This window comes from Magallana gigas, chromosome 6, assembly GCF_963853765.1.
Source record: "Magallana gigas chromosome 6, xbMagGiga1.1, whole genome shotgun sequence".
Taxonomy (NCBI): Eukaryota; Metazoa; Mollusca; class Bivalvia; order Ostreida; family Ostreidae; genus Magallana; species Magallana gigas.
In genome coordinates this window covers 44382112-44407969 of record NC_088858.1, presented here as the reverse complement: position 1 = coordinate 44407969, position 25858 = coordinate 44382112, and the positions used below count along the sequence as shown (strand labels likewise).

The window sequence follows — 25858 nt, the reverse complement described above, 5'->3', positions numbered from 1 at the left end:
TTCATAATGGAGAAATCTGATTTGGAAAATATTTTTTTAATTAAATGTCAATTTCTCTAACTTTCTCTCTCTCTCTCTCTTTTTAAATAAACTTGTTTATATGCCATTTCATGGTTCTATCCCCCTTCAAAATTTTTCTCTTCCCATCCTCTTTCCCTCTTGCTTTCAAAATATAACAAATTAAATTCAATTACCTCTTGTACACATATGAATAATTGCCAGTCATGTATAGTCATGTGATAGGCTATTTCTTTTGTGCTGAGTAGTTCAAGGATGTTGGACGTCCCTATAGAGGGTCCCTCTTGCTCTGGGTGAGGCGTCTGTAACAAATAAACAGTCAGTGCCCCTCTTTACAAATCAACACATAGTAAATGCCCTCCTTCATGGACTAACACACAGTCAGTGGACCGTTCCATAAACCAACACACAGTCAGTGCCCCCTTCTGCTAACAAACACACAGTCAGTGCCCCCTTCTGCTAACAAACACACAGTCAGTGCCCCCCTCTACTAACAAACAGTCATTGCCCCTCTCCTCCAACCAAAACAGTCAATGCCCCCTACACAAACCAACACACAGTCAGTGCCCCCCTCCACCAACCAACACACAGTCAGTGCCCCCCTCTACTAACAAACACACAGTCAATGCCCCCCTCCACCAATCAACACACAGTCAGTGCCCCCTCTACTAACCAAAACACAATCAATGGCCCCCTCCTACCAGTGACTGACAACAAAAAAATGAGTTCATTGACATGAATCATAAAACAGATCAATCTCACAAAGCAATTTACAATCGCTGTTTTGGACAGCAATCAAGTGGCTTAAGCTGGCAGGTAGACATTGATTTTGTGTTGATTCACTTACTAGAGCGTCCAGGTGTTTACGCGGGGAGATGAACAGGAGGCCGTTCAGACTGAGGCCGGTGGTGACGCACAGATCGTCCTCCTTGTAGAGTACTCTGTCTACAGACAAGAGGACAGGCAGTTATATGGTAGAATTATTCAGTCACAAGTCTTTAATAAGAATCTATATGCTCAACTGTAGTGATCAAGCATTACTTCTCCAATATGTGTTATCAAATTACATGTTACAATTTCCCAGAAAAAAAAAAAGGTTATAAGATGAATGATTTTAAATTGCATGATGTTCCGAATATTGGCTATAAATGAGATTTAATCATTGATTTATGTAATGTTCCTTATTTGGCAATTTACATGATGTTCCTTCAATTAGCAATTAAACAGACTTATGATGTTCTTTCGGCAATGATTAACTTGTTAATACCTCCAGAAGACTTGATCTCACACAAGACCAATTCCTCCGAACCTAGCCCCAGTTTTTCCCGTGCATGCTCAATGAGGGAGTGGACAGACGAGCTCATTGGTAGACGTAGCGTACTGTATGTATGATCTGCACAGTAGATCTTCACTATATCTGCAAACACACATTTCAAAGATTGTTCTGTTACTATTTGTAAAACAATTTCAGTGTTGAGAATCAAATTACGGAAAATTGAGGATCTATAGTTCACATTTTTATTGAGCCGTTTTATAAAAAAATAATGCTTGTTTTCAAAATAGCATTTTCAAGTTCATAGTAAAATGTTTTTTTCATGCTGCAGTTAAGAGAATTACTGATAGAAAATGCTACCATTTCTTGATCTGACTTTAATTAGCCTCCATTCATGAAGGATAGAGTTCTGAAGACTACTTACTTTCATCGTTGGCTTTGATTGGCTGTTTCTTGTTAATGCTATCTAGATAAAGTTCATTTGCCATCTTCTTCGTCAACATTACACTGGGAGAAATTCGCCTCTTTCCAACCTCAGGTGTATTAATAAACTGAAAGCTGAAAAAAATAGAATTGGAAAAATAAACTTTTAAACATTATCTAGGCTTAAAGATGAAATGTTAAAGAAAGGAGGTATGCAATGACTGAAAGATAATGTAAAATAAATCATTTTTATTGCAATTTAATGACTCGTATGATTTGAAATTATTTTTAATTACCCCTTTTCACAAGACATCATGCCCTCTAATACTGTAAGTTCTGAGGCCAGGCATGGAAATGAGGCGCAGTCTTCATCCACGTAACTGTGTAGTTCCTGTACAATGATTATCAACATGTAAATACATAGGACAACAAAGGACTGGCATTAACAGTAGATGCACATGCAAAAGTTCACACTATTGATTATGCATCATTAGCTGGTAGAATGAAGTCCTAAAGGTATAAGTATGGTGAATTGACCGTTCCTCCTGGGGTTCAGAGTAAGTTCTTTGACCATGTATTCATAAACATGGAGAGGCAATCAATGCAGCATTGAGCAATGTGAATTGGAGTAGTAAACTTTGCAAATTTTTATTCTTAATAACTGATTACTTGGGTTTTTCACAATAATTACAATAGTGGTTTGATTACTGATTGTAAAATCATCTTTTTGTGTTGATACTGTAAACTCATTATTTTACACAAATTAATACTTAATTCTGCTAATCTGCAGTTTTGTGTCAAATTAAAAGAATATAAACCACAAGAACAAATTTTTTGGTCATAATATCATAAAGTTCATGATTGTCAAAAAATTAAAGCGAGATTTTTCAAATCCACAATGAATATTTTTCACGACTTTACGAATATTAATTTCTTTAGGAGTCTACAGTTGATTATCAAATCCTTACAATCTGGACCTGGTCAAATAAAAGCCTAGTTTTCTGCTGTAGTTTTTCATCTGACACTTACCTGGAGAAACACCTGGACTTGTTCATCTTCATTGAAGATATCCTCTGCCAGGTTGTGCCACTCCTGTACGAACTGGACCACGCTCTTCTTCTGGGTCAGTCCATAGTCGCCCGCATCCTGCTCATCCGTTTTTAGAGACTTGGCATCATAACTTGTTGGATGTAAGGCAAACCAGCTCATAAAGAGAAGGGCTCTTAATGTATGACCCATTTGAGAATAATTCAATTATTCATTGTACAAATTAAAGGCCCTTAAGGGGCAACAAAATGGTACATTTATGGAAACAAATGGTATGAACAATAAACACAATACACAAGAATAATCGGGCTTCACTTTTCAACTTTTGCTCATATCTGAGCCACTAAACTACCATTAAGCTAAAGTTTAGCCTTATTGGATACAGAACCACATTAGTAAAGGTTTTATATGTGAAGACTTCAGACTTACATTTATATGCCATATTATTGGCAAAACACCCAGTTGCTACACATTTGATTTGATTCAGGTTTGCTAAAAGTATTTACATGTACAGGACACAAATCACCTTTTACTATTTTAACACATATTTATACATTTTTAATCACAGATGTGGAGATATATTTGAATCATGAAAAATTAACTCTGATGTCAAAGATCCATGAATTTACAAATGTCATCAATGAAGCAGTTTGATTTCAAGAACTTTATGATACTCTTCAGACTGAAGGATACTATGAGAGTAATGCTGGACAGAGCTTCTCTGTGGGCATAAATATCACATGTGTTAGGAGGAAGTCCTCCAGGAAGCTGTCTGGAAAGAGAGAAGGAAGAGTTGGATTAAATACTGGTACATGTATTGAACATGGATGGAGAGAGAGAAAGAGAGAGGGAGAGCAAGAGAGAGAGAGAGAGAGAGAGAGAGAGAGAGAGAGAGAGAGAGAGAGAGAGAGAGAGAGAAAGCTAGGCTTAAGATATGTTAATTAATCTGCAGCAGACACTACCTGTGGTTTCCTCCGATTTTGTGTTGTCTAGTCTGGTTTCCAGGAGATGTTCCAACATTTTCTCCGGAGTACCTGCCATAACAGAATACCTGCAAGGGACATGGCCAACTTTGTCAGACTTGTTCTTGCTACTATTGGGAGAGAGTAAATTGGCAAAGCTCAACTTTTAAACAAGGTAAATTACATGAAGTAATATTTTCAATCAACATTAAAATTGCAACAGTTTATTCATATCTGCATTTCAAATCTGGTTTCATTCTAAATATTGAAGTGCACTATCTATATATGTAGCAGGACAAGGAAATAATTTTGCCCCCGTTTCATTTTTTTGCCCCCTTTGCACACATTGTCACGGCAAAAAGACTGGGTGAATTCAAAACAATAAAAAAAAAATTACTGTGTTATCAAAGGGGCATGGTCACAATTTTCGTCGAATTTAATTTTTCTGTTTTTATTATTTACAATGCTTTATGAATGCATTTCTAATGATCGAATGAAATTTGGGTGCCCGTCGATGAGTTTTAAGCAAGACACAGGGCTCATAATTCTTCGTCATGTAAACAAGGCTCGTGCCCTGTTTTTGTTTACATAGGTCCAATATACCAGTAAAAAATCTTTTTCAAAATGATTTGTCTATATTCTTTTTCATTTAAAGCCTAAATGAACAGTTCCTAACGATTAACACATTCATTTAAGGTATAAAACTGAAATTTTCACTTCAACATTCAAAATGTAAACAAAAGCTTTGTTTACATAGCGAAGAATTGTAAGTTCTGTAACTCGCTTATAACTCAACAAATGACACTCAAATTTTGATTACTAATTAAAAATGCCTTACTGAAGCATTATAAACATTAAAATCGAAAAAATAATTTTTGACCAAAATCGTGACCATGCCCCTTTAAGAAAGATCTAGTACTGGAGTATCAAAATATTATATGACACCGGGTTCATAATATTGCATAATATATTGAACCCGGGTTCAATATTTCGCAGTATCAAAATATTATATGACACCGGTTTATGTCATAAATTCCCATATCTGGTTGAATTCAAGATGGGGCAAAACAGTTGGAAGTGTAAAAGGGCGAAATAAACAGGGCAATAATAACCCTGTATACTGTATTGCCTGATGCTTACTTATAGTGAGATTGCATAGTTCCATCTGCTGCTTGTGATTTTGTGGGGATCTTCTCCAGAACCAACACATCCTGGCCGTGTTCTTTTAATCTGACTGTGTTTGCTTCTACATCCTAGCATGAAATTAAATGTTGATGAGTTAAAAAAAAAAGATATTCCAAACCTGTACTTCAATCCCATTGTATGATGTGATATATTGCTTTCAGTTTTTGATTCTCCTTATGATTTTTGCATTGCTATGAAAAATTTGATCAAGAAAAAGAATGTAGTGTTTATACAGAGACCTTAATTTGATGAAAAAAATGATTCTGATCTACCACTATTCACAAAAGCTCTCATACCCTTAATATTCTGTTGAAGTCCTCTTTATCAACTCGAAGAAAATGGCAATTGTCCTCCCGTAAAACAATTGTTGCAGCCCTGAAAAAATCCAGTCAGATAATAATTTCTCACTACACATTAACACAAAATTCATGACTGTCATCATGTTTTGGGTGGAGCCCTTTTTTTATTCATATGTTGTCTGTATTTTTTCTTTACCTTGGTGCATCATTAAGTAATGCCAGTTTCCCAAAGTCATCTCCCTCATGTAGAGTACATACAGCTCCCTGTAAGTATACAAATTGTATTGTGCAGTAATCACAGCCCCCTTAAAACACACTAACTACTGTAGATTCCTAATTTATCGCAAGGAAATAATTTCCATGTAAAATCGCGAGAAGCAGCCCTCGCAGATTTTAAAATTTCGCTTTTATTTTTCAGACAGTTTTTAACTTAAAGAAATTATAACAAAAAAATTGGTAATCGCGATTTTATATTCTCGCGATTTGATACAAAACAGTGCAATGGTAGAATTAAGTACTCGAGTAAATTAAGAATTTACAGTTTTAATAATATCAGATGCACTTCAGTCACCAAATGTCAGTTTGTCGATCTGTTTAGATTTTCAATAAATAGGGGTTTTCTTGAATTAAATCTAAGACTTATGTTCATCTATAAATACCAATAACAAAATGCATTATGTTTGGGTAAGCTCTCTGGCCCATAAGGGACATATTGCTCTCTGTCCCAACAGTATATACCTTGCCATAGATGACTACATTGACGGAGCCTTTCAGGATGATGTACCAAGATTTCCCCTCATCTCCTTGATTGAACACTGAAAGTAAACATATAAGTGTCTTAATTATAAGCATTTGGAGCCCTTTTTAAATGAGATGCATCCTTCCTTACTTGGTATTTTAAAATCAATTACACAACACTGATATCAGACAAAGGTTAATTCTACAAACATATTTCTTCTATCAATTGACTCATTTCTATGAATTTTCCTTTAAGGGTCTTCGGCTCCCAATGACTATTGCTTTTTATGAAAGTGCATTACAACATGGCAATTTTAACTCATTGTGAAAAGTTCATATTGTATAATTAGGTTGTCTATTTCTGAGTGGCAACAGATATTGCTTTGGTCTACTTGCTTGAAGGTCCTGAGTTCGAACACTGTAGAGATTTTTGTTTGCATGAAAACAATAAATTTTTAAAAAGTTGTTTTGCCCCAAAAACTGAACCTTTTTATCAGATATTTTCAAGATGAAAGCAATCTAGAATACAATTTCTCTAAGAGATATAGAAGTTTGGGCTTGTACCGAAAACTTTTCCCAAAGGTGTGAAGGACCCTTAAAAGAAACAAATTAGCTGTTCTGTAGACGATACAGTCAAATCAATCAGGCCTTTTGTTGTACAAGTCTAGGTGCCAACAAGAGAAAGACTTTTTGATCCTTTTTTATTTTAGGGGCCAAAGAAAATTTTACATTCTATACTTAAGCCATTTACTAATACAATAATACATGTATCACATTTTTTTAAATGAAAAATAATGGACAGGACAAAAAACTGGTACACAAAAAAACAATAAGCTTAATTTTGTATTTAGAGCATATTTTATTGCGTTAATTTGTAGCCTTATGGATCCATTACAGAAAAAGAGAACTGACAGTTACCAAGAGTTAATGGTATGGATACAAATGTTATTGCATCCTCTTGAGATAGGGATTTATACAAATAATTATTCTGCTACAGCATGAAAATTGTCTCAACTCATTGATAAGGATGGATTGTCTATTGCAGTCCTGGAAAGCTTTTGAATGAAAAATTCACTCTGTTTTGCATGAACATGAGTTTAAAAAGAAGTGAGAAATAACATTTACATTTTGACAGATTTTCATATCTCTAAATTAACAAAGATTTTTTTGGTGAAATTAATTTGAGACCTTATTCTTTTGACAAGGCTTTTTTTCTCTTACCTGTCAAAAAATGAAAAAAAATTGAGGTACATGTGTTCTATAATGTCTCACAAACTTCATGTAATCAGATGCTGTGAATACGTACAAACTGTGCCTGCCTTGGCATGGGATTCAAACACAAGAACACTGGCTAGTTCCCGCTTGACACTGGTCGACAAGTGGGATAAAGCTTTGATGTGAAGCAGCTCCTCGTAGATAATCTCAAGGTCATCTAATGTTCTGTCATGTGGTCTGAAAAATAAAGAAATCCTAGAATGAAAACCGATTTAGGACAATGCTTCGCTCAAATATTCATTGTGTTCTTAATTCTTCCAATCTTTTGTCCTACATTTAAATGGGGACAGCAATTACATTAAATGGCTCGCGTTTAGCCAATAACAGTGTTTCATTCTCTGAAACTTCATGAGTTTCAATAACATCCTAGTAAATATCATGGAAGTTTGATTTTTCTGTTCATCTGTCATCAAGGCTATGCCATTCAAATAACAAGAACCAATTACAATATGATACTGTTTGATTAGGGATACAGGGATTTGAATCCCAACTCAGAAGTCTTTGGAAGGCAGAAGCTTCTACTCGTGATGAGAACATTTGACCCCCCCCCCCCCCAAAAAAAAAATCTGACTCAGAGAGCATGACCGATTTCACTAGACTCATTTTTCACTAAAAAAAAAATAGCCATGAAGATGAGCATTGAGGGCATGCATTAGGCCACATGAATAAGTGCATCATCATCATTATAGTTTATTTCGGCTATTATTAAAGGCTACATTTTATCAACTGTGGTATGTAGTTTGGTGATGTCAACACTAAAAACCTGTTGGATGACAGCTGTATACATAATAACACATAATAGATGGACAGATTTCCTGATATAAACAGCAGATGGGTACAAATAACACTATGTGATTTCATCTCAATTTCCCTGCTAAACGATCAGTCTACCTATTAGATATATGTTTGTACAGTATGTTGCAATACTTCCAGAGACTTTAACCCATGCTCTCTCTCTCTCTCTTTCTCTCTCTCTCTCTTTCTTTATATATAGACACACACACACATACAGACAATTGCTTATCCACTGAAAATAAAAACAAAAAATAAAAACAGAAAAACTTCTGAGAAAAGATAACCCAAAAAAATCTTGAATTTATTTCACTCCATTCAATATCAAACATTTGCAAAACAGATAACTCTGTTGAAACTTGATTTCTACATAAATAAACTGTTAAGTCAAAACTCATTAAAATATTTTAATCCTGACCTTCAACTTTGACCTCCAAATCCAATACAACTAAAGTAGAAACAATCAAGCCTTAAAATTATTCATATATCAGGTATAATGAAAAATACATGTAATAAGTCTTCGTAATCATTTTGATAATTCTTACAATTTTGAATGACCTTGAACTCTATCGGTCATTTACCTTTGACCTAGACATTAAAGAATTAATAAGTATGATGTTGAACATGTTCATTGGAAAAAAGGTTTCAATTTGCAATGATAGAACATTTGGATCAGTATTCCCAAATCTGGAAAGGACTTTTATATAGTTCTAAACAGTAAAGATAAAATTCACAATAACATGTACTAATCTCCAGCTTAACCTAAAAATTGTGATGTCACAAGTTGACATTTCTGTACAAGAAAAAATAATCATATAAAAACCAGAAGCAAATAGAATCCACTGATTAATTGCGAGGATTTTGTCCTTTCTTGACCTTTCTTCGACAGATTCTAGCTATTGATGCATGTAAGCTTCCCGAACAGGATATCAGAAAATGAAAGCCACAAAAGCTAGACTTGATCTAATTATTGGAAAGAAATTTATGTCTTCATTCATGCACCAAAAATACATTTTTTGGAACAGGTCGTCAAATTAGAAGATAGAGATTTTCACTCCTTCCAAGAATTATGAAGTCTCTTTCAACTGATAGAAATGTTGCATGACAGCAGTCATCGTCTCGAAGTACCCCCCCAAAATAATAACATAACACTATTACATCAGAGATTTATAGGAATAGCTAACAGACTGAAACCTGAGGAATAAAGCGGAAAGAAAGTAAGAAAGCCGCTCACTAACTATGGAGACAGAAAACTAACCCTGTTATTTTGAACAGACGAAAGAAAATTAAGAGGCAGAAATCTGTGTCTCTGTTAGATCTAAGGAAGTATTGAGGACTACAAAAACGGTATGAAAAAAAAGCATATGTTAAATGGGCTTTCATTAATAAGCAGTTTTCCTGTTAATCAGTTTGAAATGGGAAGACAGACTTTAATGAGCAAACAAACCAAAGCAAAGATTTAAATATATTCACTGGATAATAAAATTGCGTTTAATAAAAAAAAAATTTAGTCATTATTGATGGGTCCTTTGAAAATCATCAAAGGTTTTAAAATTGTTTCTTTTATATGTCCAATTACTCTGTAAATGCTGTATTAATTAAAGTCATTTCTTGATTTTTTCCAAATAACTTTGTTTACAATTTTGATTTTTAATGTTATATTCATTGCATAATCCAAGCACATTAAATTTTTCTCATTCATTCATGCCTGCAAAATCTTCATGCAAGAATGATTTGCAATACATGTAGTTGTTTTGGTGTGGGATATATGCAATTACTTGGTAATAGTTTTAAACCTAGGTCTTCGTTTATGAAGTTCAGAATAAAGCATCATGGGAAATTGCTACGTACATTGTCACAGAATCTTGAGTTTAAGAGGCATCAATAGTTGTATGCTGTCATTTGATATAAACAGGGGAACCTGCTCCATCAGACTGTCAATTAGCCATTAAGCATGTCTGTCCCTATGCAACTGACCAACAGAATTGAGACATTGTGTTCACAGAACTGATGGAGCCAGACCAAGCTCAAAGGACTAATACTGGAACCCTGAAATGTGAGCTTCATTAGACTCGCTCACAACATTCCTTTCAAGTAAAACTTAAACTGCAAGCCTATTAGCACCTTCTACCATCCTCCATTTTAGAAAATGCATTTTTATGCCATGCAATTCATACGCCTGATTTCACTAACATTCTTCAAAATAACAATATCAATATTACTAACATGCAATTGGTAGCTCAAAAACCCTTTTTTCAAATTACACATGAAATTTCTAACAGCTGTTGATTTTTTTCCATCAAAATAATGAACTTGTTTACCAAAGCAATTCTTTGTAAAAGGAGAAATAATTTTAAACATCAGAGAACTGGTCCAATTTTTAACCTTTTAAAAAATATATATATTTCTTTCTTCAATGTTTTCAGCTCCCTATAATAGTCTCTGAACATAACCTGATATTGTTGATTGAAATGATACTGCCATTTTTCTTTACTCTCTATTCTTGTTTTATTTAAAAAAAAAGATGTTTCTTGCTGATGTTGACAATCCTTTTATTAGCTAATGCATGCTCTGTTTATTTTACTGAAACATGCATATGGCCAGTCTAGTGTTTGGTCTTCATGGGGATGTAGGATTCCATTTGAAGAGTGGTTGCAATGGACATGGTAGAGTCAGCTCTAGAATTTTACCCTAAGTACCCTCACACTTATCATATGCCTAGTCTTTCCCTGACATTATTTGCAATTTGACCTTTGGACCATAGGTCCCTTGTTTTAATGATTGCAAATGATCAAAGGTTTGAAACTCAGCAGTGAAAAATTGGAGTAAATATTTGTTCGCAAATGGGGGCTGTATCTATAAAACTACAGCATTTTACTGGAGTTAATGATCATTTATTAAACATTAGCCGGTAAAATTGACCCATGAAATATAATCTTGCGACTGTCAGAATAAAAAATAGTGGAAAAATGAATTCATGCACCATCCATGTACATTTGTATTGCAACTTGAGAATAAACGAAACTTGCACAATCAAATAAAACTTAAAGTAATAGCAGAAATATTCTGTCAATATTAATAAAGGTTAACGTCAGAAAAATTATGACACAATTGATTTGCTTTTAATAAATTGTACAAAGTTTATTAAAAAAAATTTCAAACAAGTTCTCTCAAATTATGGTGTATGCAAAATGAGGAATAGTGATCTCAAGGTCATGGGAAAGGTCAAGGTCAGAAACTTATGAAAAACTTGAATTGCTCTGATCACCAATACCGTACATATCTTCGCATGAAGTTTTTAAAAAATATTTCAAAATGATGCAAATGCAAGGTATGGCTGGTGAATGAACAAAAAGATGGAAAATACCGAGTATTTTATTTACAGGGGTATGAAAAATTTATGAGAAAATTGACACCCCCAGTTGACTCTCACCTGACATTTTTTCCATTTCAGAAATACCCATCGGAATGTTGACAAATGATGATTTATGAACACTGTGAAAATCTTGATATTCTGATCTTGTTGCTAATGGAAGATTTAACCTAAGCTGAATAGATAATGATCTTAAAGATGATATAAACTTTCCAAATCATTTACTTTTGACATTTTAGAATACCAAGAATAAATCTTAGACGTAATTGTTAGTCAAAATTCAAAAGGAAGGTAAAAATAGGCTGCTGGAAATAAATATCTATGTATAGAAAGATGGGCAATTGGAAAGCCATACCAAAAACAATATGCCTACAGATCTTTGATCTGTAGAGAAATAAAATAAATTATTTACAAGGCGAGTGCAGTTTACTTAGAAATGCTCAATGTAATGTAGATGTGTAGCACACAAAACAGTTTTCGTTTCTTTTTATACTGCGATAATTAATGGAAAACAGATTTCATTCATGTGCGAAATAAAATTTGGCATTGAAAGTATTGGGTCCTTTTCTTCAAAGAAAATAAAACACAATCAACAGGCTTAGATCAGGTAATGGTGTCCATAAGATATTACCTGTATAACTTATTAGATGTTACTGAAATAATATTGATTTTTTATTTCATATCCAATTAATTTTCTTTCCAGAGGGCCATATTTCCTGCTAAATGTGCCCGATCTTTTCTCATTTTGACATATCCAATCGTCCCAGCATGACTTCCATAGATTCTGTTCCTAGTTCAGATCTAGACAATTTCACCTCTTACTCCAAATGACATTTTCATGTATTCCACAATATCAATTAGGATAATTAGAGAAGCTGGCCAGTTTCTCTTTAACAGTCAATAATTCAACTGGAGATTAATATAGGTCTATTCATGCGTTATTAACTCCCCACACTAATTGAGTGGTATTGAACATTTTGTAATGTCAAAAGTCATGAATATTCAATATGTTTGACCAGATTACTGAGATTAGTGCATGTGTCATTTGAGAAAACATGAATTATTTTTCAAAACGATTTTATGGTTGAATTTCTTGTTACCGGTACTTTGAATTCATTGTCTTAAACAAATATTATGATTCTTCTCTCAAACAATTTATAGGTTGGTTCTCATTTGAAATATACAAAAAATTGAACAATTCTAATTGCTCTGTACTGTAGTTTAATTTAAAATTTCAGTCAATTCACTTAGAAAAATATTGGATCAAAAATTATCTGTTTTCATAACAAATCTGCCAGATGCTTCCATATAAGTGCTTTTAAAAAAATCCCCATTGAATAAGATATGTTGCACAGTTTTCCTATTAATATTTTGTTGCACCTGAACTTCATAACAACCAGATAACTTCAGGTATGCATGCATGCCTAAAAACTACCTGGTGCTTTTTGTTTACTGCTAGAAATTATATTAATTAACAAACAGGTGTAAAGTGACAGAAACACTGAGAGAAACATGCTTATTATGTAATCATACACAGTATGGTGCAATTAATGTGTAAGCATGCCATAATGGCTTCTAACAGGAAGACCAAGCCAATTCTAAAAAACAAAACATTTTATTGGACATTATCAAAAGTAGGGATAAAAATTCAATCTTTTAAACGAATGATTACGTGTCACCTTAATATTTTTTCTAGGACAACTGGGATCATCAAGTTCCTTGTCCATATACTACCTTGGAATAACAGTGCAATCATAAAACACGGTTATTCAAAAGACTTCCATGAGTGAATTAGGTTTTACTTACTTTTTAAGGAGTAACATACACAAAATGTCATCTTCATTGATTTGAGCGAGCGTGAGCGTAGTGAAACTACAGCTGATTGTGGATCTAATTAGATGTTCCATTCCCAAAGCATTCACGGAACAGGCTCGTAAAAATCCAGTTAACACAATGTTCCTAATCAACTCATCTCCCTCCAGTTTAAAAAATGTTTAGAATGACACTTCCGAAAATAATATTCCAAATAGGCATGCTTTCACATAGCAATATTTTCATAGGCCAGCTTTAAAAATGTCAAGAGTAGATAAATTCTTTAAGATAAATTCGATCTAGGAATTGAGTCAATTTTCACCTGTTTCGCTGAAATTAAGTAATGAAGAATTTGTCACCACATTATAGGCAGTTCATAATCCAGTTTTCTGATAAATCAGTTCCTTTGATAAGTCTCACTTGTGGATTAACACCATCCTATATACCACACGAACAGAACTGACCCAGGGGTGTGTACAACTGTTCTCTGTTTATAGGTATGCCAGCTTGTATCTATCAAGTTCACACATTGGCACATAGATGGCATTAGATGGCATTATGTCATATGATCATATAATATGTCACATACATGGAAGGAAGTATGCTCAACATAAAACATCCCATAACAGGCTCCACAAAGACACCAAAATCTCTCCTTTTTTGCCCTCATTTATCAAGTGATAATTTGAAACTAAACACCATTTACAAACACTATGGTAGAATTTAAACACATTTTTCTGTCTCTATTTTCAAAATGCACTAGTTCACAAAAAGAATTGCTCACAACTGTGAAATTTGAGGTCATAAACATGCTATTTCTCAGATTTAAATGATTACATGAAAAACAAATTAATGCAAAAAATTCCTTTTGCCTTAAGGAAACTCAAACCAGTTCACCTGTGAAAAATTCATTTCAGATCCTAAGCATCCTTTGAATGAATTAATCATGATTTAAGGGGAAAATATTATGAAAAGCAGCAACATATGTAAACAAAATTGCAACACTGTTCCAATAAAGCACAGTTCTATTGTTTAAATCCATTCATCCCGTCCTTAAAAACTGTGGGGAAATGGCACATAAAGTCCAGCGGTTTAACAGACATCAATTTAGGATTTTGACGGGACAATTTTCCCTCATTTATATACTTGCATCCATCCCCCGACATCTAGATATTGATTGAGCATATTTTTCGTGTATCGCTGAACTTGGGAAAACTTTTATCAGATTGAAACATGTCGATTTTGAAACAGAAGATATCATGAGGGAAAATTGAGCAGGACTAATAAGACTACCTGTAATTACACCATTAGTCAAAGCCCAGTGGTAGACAAATAGTTTACTGACATTGGACTAACACAGAGTCTTTGTTTTAGTGCATTCATTGGGATGCTTTTGCTAATTAACCTAAACTAATAGCATGGAATAGAGAGATAAATTGTGACACTACAATTGGATGCTGGCATTCAAGCCATTTTAATGCAATTTCTGCATTGGGTTTTCCATCAAAGGGAAGGTGAGGGGGAGGGGTGACAAGATTGCTATCTAAGCAGGAGTTTTTTTCAAACCTGAAAAAATCGGCTATTTTTATATTCAAAGTAAGATTAGAATGCAGAAGGTCATATATAAAATATATGAAAAAAAACACTGTGTTAATTTGTTTTCTATAAATATCTTAAAGTATGAATATTTTATCTATTACTACAGTAACACTCAATGCATCAGTCACTTCAATATAATTATAAAGTCACGCCAAGTTTAGATGTATCATCTGTGATACCTGACTGAATGTAATTAGAAGCAGCGCACTGTCAGTTCCCCATTGAGTTGGTGGGGAACCCCCTACCCACTTTTTCCCATGAATATAGATTCAATGTTTACACTTGAATAGAAAATTATTTTGAAAATTGCTTATTCATGAAATTCAAACAAAATACCCCCCATTCAAATAAGATAGTTTATTTATGAAATTCTCAGCAATCCATGTTAAAATAAAGCCACCACAAATTCAAATAATTCCCCCGTGATTGGCATATACCTGTACTAAACTATTAATATTGTATACATTGAGGTATGAGCTTTAGCAGAAAAAGGTTTAGCGAGAGACCACAGTTCAACAAACAAGTCTTCTTTTTTATCATCGAAAACATTAAAAATCAATTTTCAAATCTAATTTCATGGCTCCCCATACCATGAGTTGACAGAACTTGTGGCACTTGTAGGCCATAATCAGCTGGGATTGAAATTTATAACTAATCGATGTTTACCTGATGTAAATTGTATGGGCCTAGCATTGACATTTTATGACATCAGGATTAAACAGTCCTTTGATCGAGCCCTAAAGGAAAAACGCTCTCGAGATGGTAAACACAAGCTCGCTTGCGTCTGATCATTTTGCCTTCAGAGGTGATGCATATCAATTATACATAGCGGATTAACATTCAGGAGTATACCCTCACAGGACGACAGTACAATGTATTATTTAGCGATATCAATGTATTATTTAGCGATATCATATATTTCTGGGGATTGGTAATATAGGTGTAATGTTTTTTGATATATTAGGCTTCACTTCTCCAAAGGAAAACATAACAATCCCTACTGTATGTGGGTTTGAGATTAAATACTAAAATGTTTATCATAACAAAGTTTGATTCTTCTACTAATGTAAGCCAATTTTAACACATGTAAGAAAATCTGGAGCAGTTTTAAAATCCTTAGTAAAAACAAATTTCATTGATATGTTTTTATTTTGTCTTTATAAAATTCTGTTACTTTAAGTTCTGAGAGAGAGAGAGAGAGAGAGAGAGAGAGAGAGAGAGTGCAAATATAATTCAAAGGAATAACTATAAATTTCAGCATGCCCAACTTTAGAAGTGAACAAAGGAACATATTAACACAAAATTAAGAAAATTGATTTTTTATGTGTGTTCATTAATTGAGTTGATCTAATGAAGTTGGGATAGCCTGAAGAAGAATGACCCATATTCCCTGAACTCAGGGAGATGACAGATTAAATATAGCGCAAACCCTAATCTATCACGCACATCTCCTGGCCCAGGACACAAGACTTAGATTCATCAATGTACCTGAACGCTAATACAACAGAAAAATGAAACAGAGGGTATTCTATTCCTACTGTATACAAAAAGAAAACCTGTGATAAAATGAGTGTCCCATCAATGTGTGAATGTGTGTGTGGTCAGGGGGAGGGGGGAGGGGAGTTGAAGAAAAATAGAGTTCCTAAAAAAAAGTGGATTTGAGCATCTGAGCACTTGAACTATCCATACTTTAAATCTATGTGGCATTGAGGACCAAACTTCGACTGAAATTGAGCCTTATTCCTTCCAATACTGGAGGGCTTTCTCGGTGATGTAGAAAAATTGACTTTATGAAAGATTGCAATGTTGATGTGAAAATAATAGATTGCATGGTCACTAAAAACTGTTGTCTTTGTAATATGCAGTTGAAATGTGAGAGAGGAAGGCATCATCTAAAGAACATGTACAGCCTTTTTGTTCTGAGATGATTGGACAGCTTGCTAAAAATTATGTCAATACCATTTACTTTGTGAAGGAAACTCAATATAAACATTATTATTTTGAATAAATTGTACTTAAAGACCTACATAAACCCTGTTACAGTGAATGTATTTGAAGGCTGAGACGGAGATCATCCAAGTGCATTCCATTTACATTTTCAAATCAATGCCCATATACAGCAAAATGGCACCAAAAAACCGAATATCTTTCAAATCTTCATCACCCGCTCCATACTGGCAAAGTCACTCAATTTTGGGCATACTCTAAAACCTGGCCTGGCCTGGCTTGGCCCCATTGGCCTGGCCTGGCCTCAAAGTTGGCCTGGCCTCACTTTTGGCCTCAAAATTGGCCTGGCCCCAAATTTTGGCCTGGCCTCAAAAATTGGCCTGGCCTCAAATTTGGCCTCTACAAAAATTTTTGGCCTCAAATTTATTTTTATATTTTCTTTACATATTTGACGTTTTTATTGATGTTTTATTGATTTATTTTCAATGCACATTAAACATCACTTTTGGTGCCTATAGTGTCTTAAAGTGATAATGTATCAAAAATAATAGTTACAATTGAAAATATAGTACTAACAATGTATATCTCTGACTAAAAGTATGTTGAGTAATCAATTCTAACAGATTTTTTTTCAGTATGATTTAAATTCTTAAGAACTTAAGAATGTGATTTTGCCCTGCAATTGTATAACGATGGCATGTTTTTGCAATGTATTTAGATCAAACTGCTCTCAGGATTAGACACTATCTATGCAACTCTTCTTTTACCAACGACTTGTTTGAGAAAAAAGTAATGGAAGAGGCCAATATTTGTTTATTCTATCAAAAATCACAAAATGTTCTGCTTTGTTCAAATTCCGATGATGACAATTCCCCATAGGAGAACAATTATTTCCTAAGTATACAAGCAACACATACAGGAAACTCTACTCTATAATCAGGAGGTGATGAATTAATGAACATCACCGGGTCAAGCTATCGAGGGATGCAATGTTGCAGTCGTTCACAAATGCCATTAATTAAATTAGACATGTGAAATGTTAAACGGCAGGATAGGCAATGAATCTGACCCAAATGTAGCAGATTAAGGACAGAAAAGGTTGATATTAAATTTCTGCTGGGGAGGGAAATTTGGGCTTGATTGGTGTTGACAGGTAATATAAACAAACAGCAGATTTTAAAGTGCATTACACAGTGATAACAATTTAATGCTATGTACCAGTTTACAAATGTTTTGGATATCAATCAGGTCAGTCTCTTAAAATGATGTTTAAATTTTAAATGGGAGATGGGAGTGACAACTTAATTGCTTTAGTATTGGGAAAATCTATTTCTTATAGTAGGAGCAGTGCTGTGCATGCATGTCATAGGTAGTTTTTGTGTGATTAGACATGGATTAAAGTAATTCAACTTGAAAAATCGGTCATCTTGTCATATATATATTTTCATATGATTATTCCTTAAGAATATTCAATTCTGAAAGAAATCAATAAAAATTCAATTTTAATCTAAGAAAATGAGAAAAAAAGAAATTTTAAAATTTGAGGCCAAAAATTTTTGAAGAGGCCAATTTAGAGGCCAGGCCAATTTTTGAGGCCAATTTGGGGCCAGGCCAATTTTGAGGCCAAAAATGAGGCCAGGCCAACTTTGAGGCCAGGCCAGGCCAATGGGGCCAAGCCAGGCCAGGCCAGGTTTTAGAGTATGCCCTCAATTTTGTAGTTTTCCTTCCAAATGCAGGTGAAATTGGAGTCCAGTATGTCTATCTTATTTAGGTATTAGCAGAAGCGAAGTCATACATTATTTTTTATATAAACCATTATACTAAACCAGTTATTCTCGAAAATTAATATCTTTTACCTATTTACACCTGCAGCAATGATCTCTGTTCAAAGATGGAAATATTTGTTGTTAATAAAAAGAATTGTGGGGTTACACAAAAAGACAAAGCATATGCCAACCAAAAGTAAAACCTTTGCTTTTGTTCCGGCCTATTGCTGGGATGGATTCAGCCTGCTTATTTTGGATTAATTACATAGAAAGATCCGTGACAAATTGTTCGCATAGTTGAAAGTTATACCAAGTGCTATTGTTAGCAAGTCCAAAGTCCAAAACCAAAACATTTTCAACCTAAAAATATTGTATCACTAATTAATATACATAATTTAGAAAACAAAAATTTGATGTAAATTTGGACCAAACTAATTCCATCTATTGATGTGTATTAAATGCCAGGAATTAATATCGCAAGAAACCGCAAGAAGTGCATCTTGCAGATTTTATAATCTCGCTTTTATTTTTAAAGCAAATTTCAACAAAATGAATCTAATTTGAAAAATTTGACATTCACAATTTTATATTCTGAGACTCACGATTTGATGCAAAACAACTCAATCTTGGAGGTTTAAATTACTCCCATAAAATATTAAGGAATCCACAATAACAATAAGGTAATAAAACAAAACAGCGCTTTGCTATAAAGGCTATCTAATAATGAAACATTTGGAAAGAAAGATAACACATAAAAGGATAGCAGTGAAGATAACTCTATGAATTGTTCATCCATCAATCATTTACCAGTTCAGTAAATGCCTTTTCCTGTAATTCCTATCTTGCACATCAATCTGACATTAATTGGCAAAGCCAAACTCTTACTCCACAGCCATAAGCAGCAATATATCCGATTTTTTTTTTACAATTTTTTTTTATTTTATGAATTTTGCCTTCAGGTTCCATGGCCAGGCTTACTCTGCAGAATTCAGAATTCCAGCAATGGATATAATGCCCAGCATTACCCTGCCATTATCAGACTCCACAGTTCTGAACTATTTTACCTAACAATACATCAACCATTGTCTCCCTCTGAAACTCATGAAAATTGGACCATATAAGGATGTGTCTTGGAAAAAAGCAGAGCCTTAAAAATTGTACAGAGAAGCCCTCCAAGGTTACCAAACTTCTCACAATGAATCTTATAACTGACAACACACTAAGCATACCTGTATGCAAAGGTGTATTATCAACCAAAATACCATGTTACAAATCAAAAAGATTGAAAAGAGGAGAAGATATTAATTCTTTTACCATGTAAAGATAACCACTGAAAAAATTTACTTTGCAATACAAGTCTTATGGCTTTATGAAAAGAATACTTTGTATATTGGAATATGAATAAATGTTGATGGTTGGGTATATATCACAGTGATTTAAATTTCACTTTTGTCACATTTGGGACATCTTCGCTAGCCAAGGGTTTTCGGTCCACTTTGCTCCCCGCAAAACGTTTATGGGGAGCAAAGTGGACCGAAAACCCTTGGCTAGCGAAGATGCATTTGGGATAAATTCCACAAAATATAAACTCATGAATTATTTTTTAAAATGCATTAAACGGTGTACACTATAGTCAATGCAAGTATTTGCAGTAAGCATGAAATTAAAACTATCATTACTTTTACTTTGACAAGTAACGGTAACCATGAAAATTTGACAGTCAGTGAATGAGAGCGACTTGCAGTATGGGACAAGACATAAAAACACATTATTACCTACTGTATACAGGGAAATATTCGCCTCCATTTTATTTTCGCTCCTTTCGCCTTCGTTGTCAAATTGGAAAAATATCTATGTTAACACAACTGCATCTGGGTGAATTCAAAAAGGGGGGAAACCGTTTGCAATTGTGAAAGGCAAAAACAACACGGAGCGAAAATAACCCTGTATACCGTATCCTTTCAATATTATTAGATATTAAGTAATTTTGTTAATTTATTCATCTACATCATATAAATAATTTTCATAGCAACTAACTGGACTCCAAATCAACAGTCTGCAAATTTTGGACCAGCAACCTGAGTGCATTGAGCTATCACCAGTGAAATGACATCCATTTCACTTTTGATAACTTTTAGCATATACTTTAGCATTCTACATTATTTTACTTTATTCTTATCAGATATTTTCCAATACATGTACTTAGAAATTCTTTATGGACATCTAAAGCATTCCTTATTATTTATTTCTAAAGGTTGTCCAAGCTGTTGTTTACTTCTTAATCCCCTAGAATATTTAGTGATTTCATAGTAATTGTTAATCTTTATTGTCAGTGACACTGCTCAAAACCACTTTGACTTCTTCACATCAAAGGGATGACACTGATAACTTAGTTATTTGATTAGCCCTAAGTGACAACTTTACCTTAGGCAATTCATAGAGAAAATTAATTCTTGTATGGTACATTAGTTCTTTTAGAGAGAGTTAGCTTGGAGACTTCGGACTAAAAGGATATATTGTAGGGCGAAGCTAGGAAATCATGTAGAGTGTTAGGAGACAAATTTCTAATTCATCTGTTTAAGCACCCTTTCTCTAAATTACAGTTAGGAACAAGACTTGCTCAATAATGCATGTGTAGATTGGATTATTTAAAATTCAATTGTAAATAAACATTTCTCATATCCTGCCATTTGGACTTTGTGCATTCTTGATTTACTAATTCCCCTTGAGCTTAATTCCCCCAATGAACATGCTCCATCGCCTAGTTATGTACCAGACATCCGTGCGTGGTCACAGAGCTATCCCCAACATTTCGGAAAAAGTTTTATTGTAGATTCCTTATTTACGCAAGTACTTAATATTGCAATACAACCGGTTTGCATCAAATCTTGAGAATATTTATCTGCGAACACCAAATTGTTCACATAATTTCATATAGTTTACATACGTCCAAAAAATAAAAGCGAGAGTTTAAAATCTGCAAGATGTGCTTCTCACAATTTTATGCAGATATTAATTTCTTGTGTTTTATTAGGAATCTAAGCTATTGATTGACCAGACATTAAATAAATATATTTTTCCTCATTTATCACTGTAGATTATAGAAACCTCATTAAACACAAGAAATTAATACATGTATCAGCATATTAAGATCATGTGAAACACCCCTTGCAAATTTTAAAATCTTGCTTTTTTTTTTTGACAGTTGTGAAGTTTATGAAAATATTATAGCAAGAGTTCAGTATATATTCTTCTGATTTTATAAAAAAAAAAAAAGCAAATTCGCCGAATTAAGTACTCGCGTCAAATAAGAAATCTGCAGCATTCAATGTGGTACACTCACAGTTTGCGGAGAATCATCCTCATCATGGCGTCAGGGCCGATCTGGGCCAGCGTTATCAGGGTATCCTGTAGCTCCTCCTCACACTCCTTCTTCTGGGCGTGGTTCGGCACGGTCCCCACCCCCTGGTCATCCTCACAGAACCGGTAGAACAGGTACTTGTCCTTAAACTGGTGCTCCCTGCACACTGAAAGACACGGCCCTCAGACTTAGCATGGGGGTGCTTATAGCTATGTATTTATTCATAAATATATGACAAACAATGCAAAAAAATTATTTTCCATCACAGAAAGGGATAAGCTATACAAGTGTTCAGGCATTATGGAGTACCAAGGAGATTCTGTTATCCAGACGCCAACACCCATGCTGTAGTCTGGATGTTTAACCTAATTTCAGGAAACTAATTGTTAAATGATATAAGACACACAAGATTGCTCATTTAATTTGGACTTCTTGTTTGGGGAACGCAATGTCTAACAATGAGGAATAGGATAGCCTCAGATTCTCTCACATGTTTCTAACCTTTGCTCAAATACATTGCTTTAATCTTTCAAGAGAGTTATCCATTTACTCTAGTATTCTGTACAAAGATGGGGAAAAATGAAATTAGTTTAAGAACCAAACAGGGTAATTCTTTCCATTGACATCATTTCAATACATGACATTTTCACTGCTACAAAAATATTTGTCCACCTTGAAAGCAATATCTGCCAATGTAAGAAAGACAACTCTTACGGTCCTATTGCTATAATTAAATCGCAGATCAATTCATTGAAATGTCAGATTATTTCATAAGGAACATAAGGTAAGAGTGACCTCCATACTAATGAATTGCTCTCTTGATGATTTAATTATTTGAACTGATAAAGTTTTCTAAACACCCCATCCCCTCCAAAACCCTTGACAGAAACATAAAAAATATACTGAATTCTTAAAACGACAAAAATAAATTTTACATTCTCCTGGGAATAGGCACTTCAGGAAAATACATTGTATTTTTCCAAGAAAACAAGAACAAAGATGAAGCGCAGAGATACTTTATAAATAAAACTAAGACAGAACAAGAATTATGTTATGCATCTTAACACACCAAAAGATCAATTAAGTGGAATCTTTCCTTTGCACTTTAGGAATTGATTATCAATTAACTCCCCAGTGTTATTCCATAAGAGTGAAAACAAATATTTTGTTTTCTCTCAACAACATCTTACTCACTTTGTACCGTACTCTTCAGTTATCAAACAAGTGATCTTCAATACTGTTATGTGTGTGTGACTGTGTGCATCGAAATCTAAATAATGCATCCATTGCCTGTCAAGCTGTCTCCAGTATTGAAGCTTGTAGCTCATTAAATCATACACAAAACTTCAAAACACTATTTCACCTTAAATTTACATATTTCTAAAGTACATGGATTAAAATTATATGTTGCTAAAATAAAAAAAAAATTTTCATTGATTGGCAATCATGGTTCCCACTGTACATTTTTTGTTATTGCCAAGCATACGAAGCATACAGGAACTGGAAATTTAAAGTTTTTTTTTACTTGTGCTAAATCCCAGTAGAATATTTTAATGGTGCATTAAAAAATTTTGAAGTCAGTTGAATTATCTGTTTTTCTGTCCTATTACAGTAGGTTGGAGGGGTTTAAATCACACACAAGAAAATTCTGACGCTAATCTGCTAAAAATTGTAGCAAAAGTAGAATCTTTTTAAACTTAAGTGGACCAACTTACTATTGTCATTCGAGGTTTTTGTCAATATGTTTGGACATAATATTCCCCTCACACCCCCCCCCCCCCCATTTCAAGTTATTAATAAATGTACATTTCTACCCCCGTTTTTGCACTTAATTAACCTATGTTAGAATAACAGTACAGGTTTACTATCCCATGCACCCTCTGGGGCACAGAGCGGATTAGTAAGTAAGAGTACATGTATTGGATATGTTGTATCATTCTGAAACATTACTTATTTATTAATGAGCAATTTCAAAAATAGCATCAACATGCATCTTGTAATTACCATGTAAGGCACTTGGACCATTCTCTTGATCATTATTTTTTATACCATCAAAATAATTTCTGTTTTTTACTTCATTTTTCAACTATCAACGTGGTCCAGAGAGATTAACTTTCCATTTTCCAGATAACTATATTCCCCATTATTACCATGAACTATAATTCCCTCCTCACAGAGTGCCTGCCATATGCCAACCGCTTGATTCCTCGAGTGCACGATGGGACTCTGTTGCAGCAGCCACTCCACCATCTCCGTTCCCACCATGCACTTCCTGTACGTCCGTAAATGGTATTTCCTGTCGCGCACCATATGTGGAGCCCGTGTTAAAAGAACTGTCCTAAGAACACGGCCAGCTCGTTTCAACTTTTCCGAGGGAATCTGAAATTGTTGTTTGTACATAACTTTTCAAATTCTTTTTTTAAACACTTTTTAAAAACTATAACGATAATTAATGTTCAGTTGGAACTAGCTTTCACATTTGAATGATATACAGCAAGTAATCACATATTGCAAAAGTATATCCTGTTTCTCATACCAAATTTACAAATAAACCATAAAATTTTTCTAGTCTATAACAACTGATGATGTGCATGATTTCACACAGCTGATGTACCTGATTTGTCTGAGTGAAACATTGATTTTGAATGATAAAAATGACATCTTTCTTCGAATCTCTAATTCAATCATTTCACCTCATTTCATTCTCTCAACATACCCGCAAGCATAATGTTTTTCTTACAGCAAAACATAGTTTTAAAAAAACCTCAAGATTTTTATTTCAAAAATCAGTATACCGGTACTGTTACCTGTGCAATAAACTCAGGATTATAAAAACAAAATTTGATCTTTGCTAAAAGCAAACCATCGATAGTTGAAATAAAAGTAGGGTAAATTCTATTTTAGTTACTCTTGTAAGCTTAAAATAGTCATACATCGTAATTGCTTCCTTGATGTGGAAGAGATAATGATAGGTTTTTGTTTTCTTTGTTCGTTTTAACAGAGTTCATTTGAAGGGGAGATAGGCGAATTGATTCATTCCTGCCACACTTCCGTCAGTCGTAGAGACTAACAATATTAAGAGACAACTGAACTATTTTTCAACCCACGTAACTGTAACATTAACTTTGTTTTCAACACAGTCTCCCTGCATCGTATCATTCTTACCACAATTTTACGGCTTCGCGATTAAGGTAACTCATTTTTGTTCAATTTTTATTAATGTCATAATTTAGGATCAATTGCTAAAAGCTCTTATTAATTTGCTACCACAAAATAAATCATGGGCATCTCCTATTTTCCTAATTTATTAATATTGTAGCTAATTCATTTATTCCTTGACGAGTATGTACAACTGTGTTAAAAATGTAGCTACACATCTACATCTTCATTATAATCAAAACTGCTCTGCCTCATTTCCTGAACTAATGAAATATAATCATGTGTCTGTGAAAAAAACCCCAAAAACTACAAGAAATCAGGAAGCCAACAAAAATATTTGAATCTGTGGAAGCAGTCTATATAAGATAGATGCTTTCCTTGAACTGCTATTGGTTGAGAGAATTCTGGGATTTGTACTTACACTGGTGATGGGAGCAGCAGGATTGGACTGGCCATTTAATCGTGCTACTGCTGATGATTTTCGCCTTCCTTGGCCTTGTCTGGATATTGCCGGAGAATACTGCAGCTGATTGGCTAAAAAACAGTTTTCAAATATTAAAAGCCTGAGAACTTGTTTTTTTTTATTTGGTATAGAACTGAGTTTCCTTAAAGCATAGTTGATCAATGAAGATTAACATCATGGGAGTTGTTGAATATGTTTTTCAAATCACGTGTAAAATGAAAGTCTTTCTTATGGTTGGAATATTCATCCCAATGTACAGTAATTTGATGCCAATATAGTTTGCTTGAACAATAAAACTAATGATGTTAAAAAAAACAAATAAACAAAATTATACATGTATTTATAATTTACAGCATTTTTGTAAAA

The 25858-nt window shown here is 33.9% G+C and overlaps 1 protein-coding gene across 3 annotated transcripts in view; it reads right to left on the bottom strand.

Moving 5' to 3' along the window:
• The window catches only part of LOC105320113 (rap guanine nucleotide exchange factor 4), a 48347-nt gene that overhangs the window by 5282 nt on the left and 17207 nt on the right, over window positions 1-25858 (bottom strand). For 2 of the 3 annotated variants that reach the window (XM_066089244.1, XM_034468910.2), the window contains exons 7-22: window positions 25451-25563; window positions 24021-24249; window positions 21853-22036; window positions 7252-7397; window positions 5946-6022; window positions 5404-5471; window positions 5205-5283; window positions 4864-4976; window positions 3724-3854; window positions 3455-3533; window positions 2744-2894; window positions 2011-2105; window positions 1716-1849; window positions 1286-1435; window positions 866-963; window positions 195-320 (exon numbers count right to left, since the gene is read on the bottom strand). In XM_066089244.1, coding sequence (XP_065945316.1) covers window positions 195-320; window positions 866-963; window positions 1286-1435; window positions 1716-1849; window positions 2011-2105; window positions 2744-2894; window positions 3455-3533; window positions 3724-3854; window positions 4864-4976; window positions 5205-5283; window positions 5404-5471; window positions 5946-6022; window positions 7252-7397; window positions 21853-22036; window positions 24021-24249; window positions 25451-25563 — 1973 coding nt within the window. The remainder of the gene's footprint in view (window positions 1-194; window positions 321-865; window positions 964-1285; window positions 1436-1715; window positions 1850-2010; window positions 2106-2743; window positions 2895-3454; window positions 3534-3723; window positions 3855-4863; window positions 4977-5204; window positions 5284-5403; window positions 5472-5945; window positions 6023-7251; window positions 7398-21852; window positions 22037-24020; window positions 24250-25450; window positions 25564-25858) is intronic. The other variant, XM_066089245.1, reaches the window with a different exon arrangement.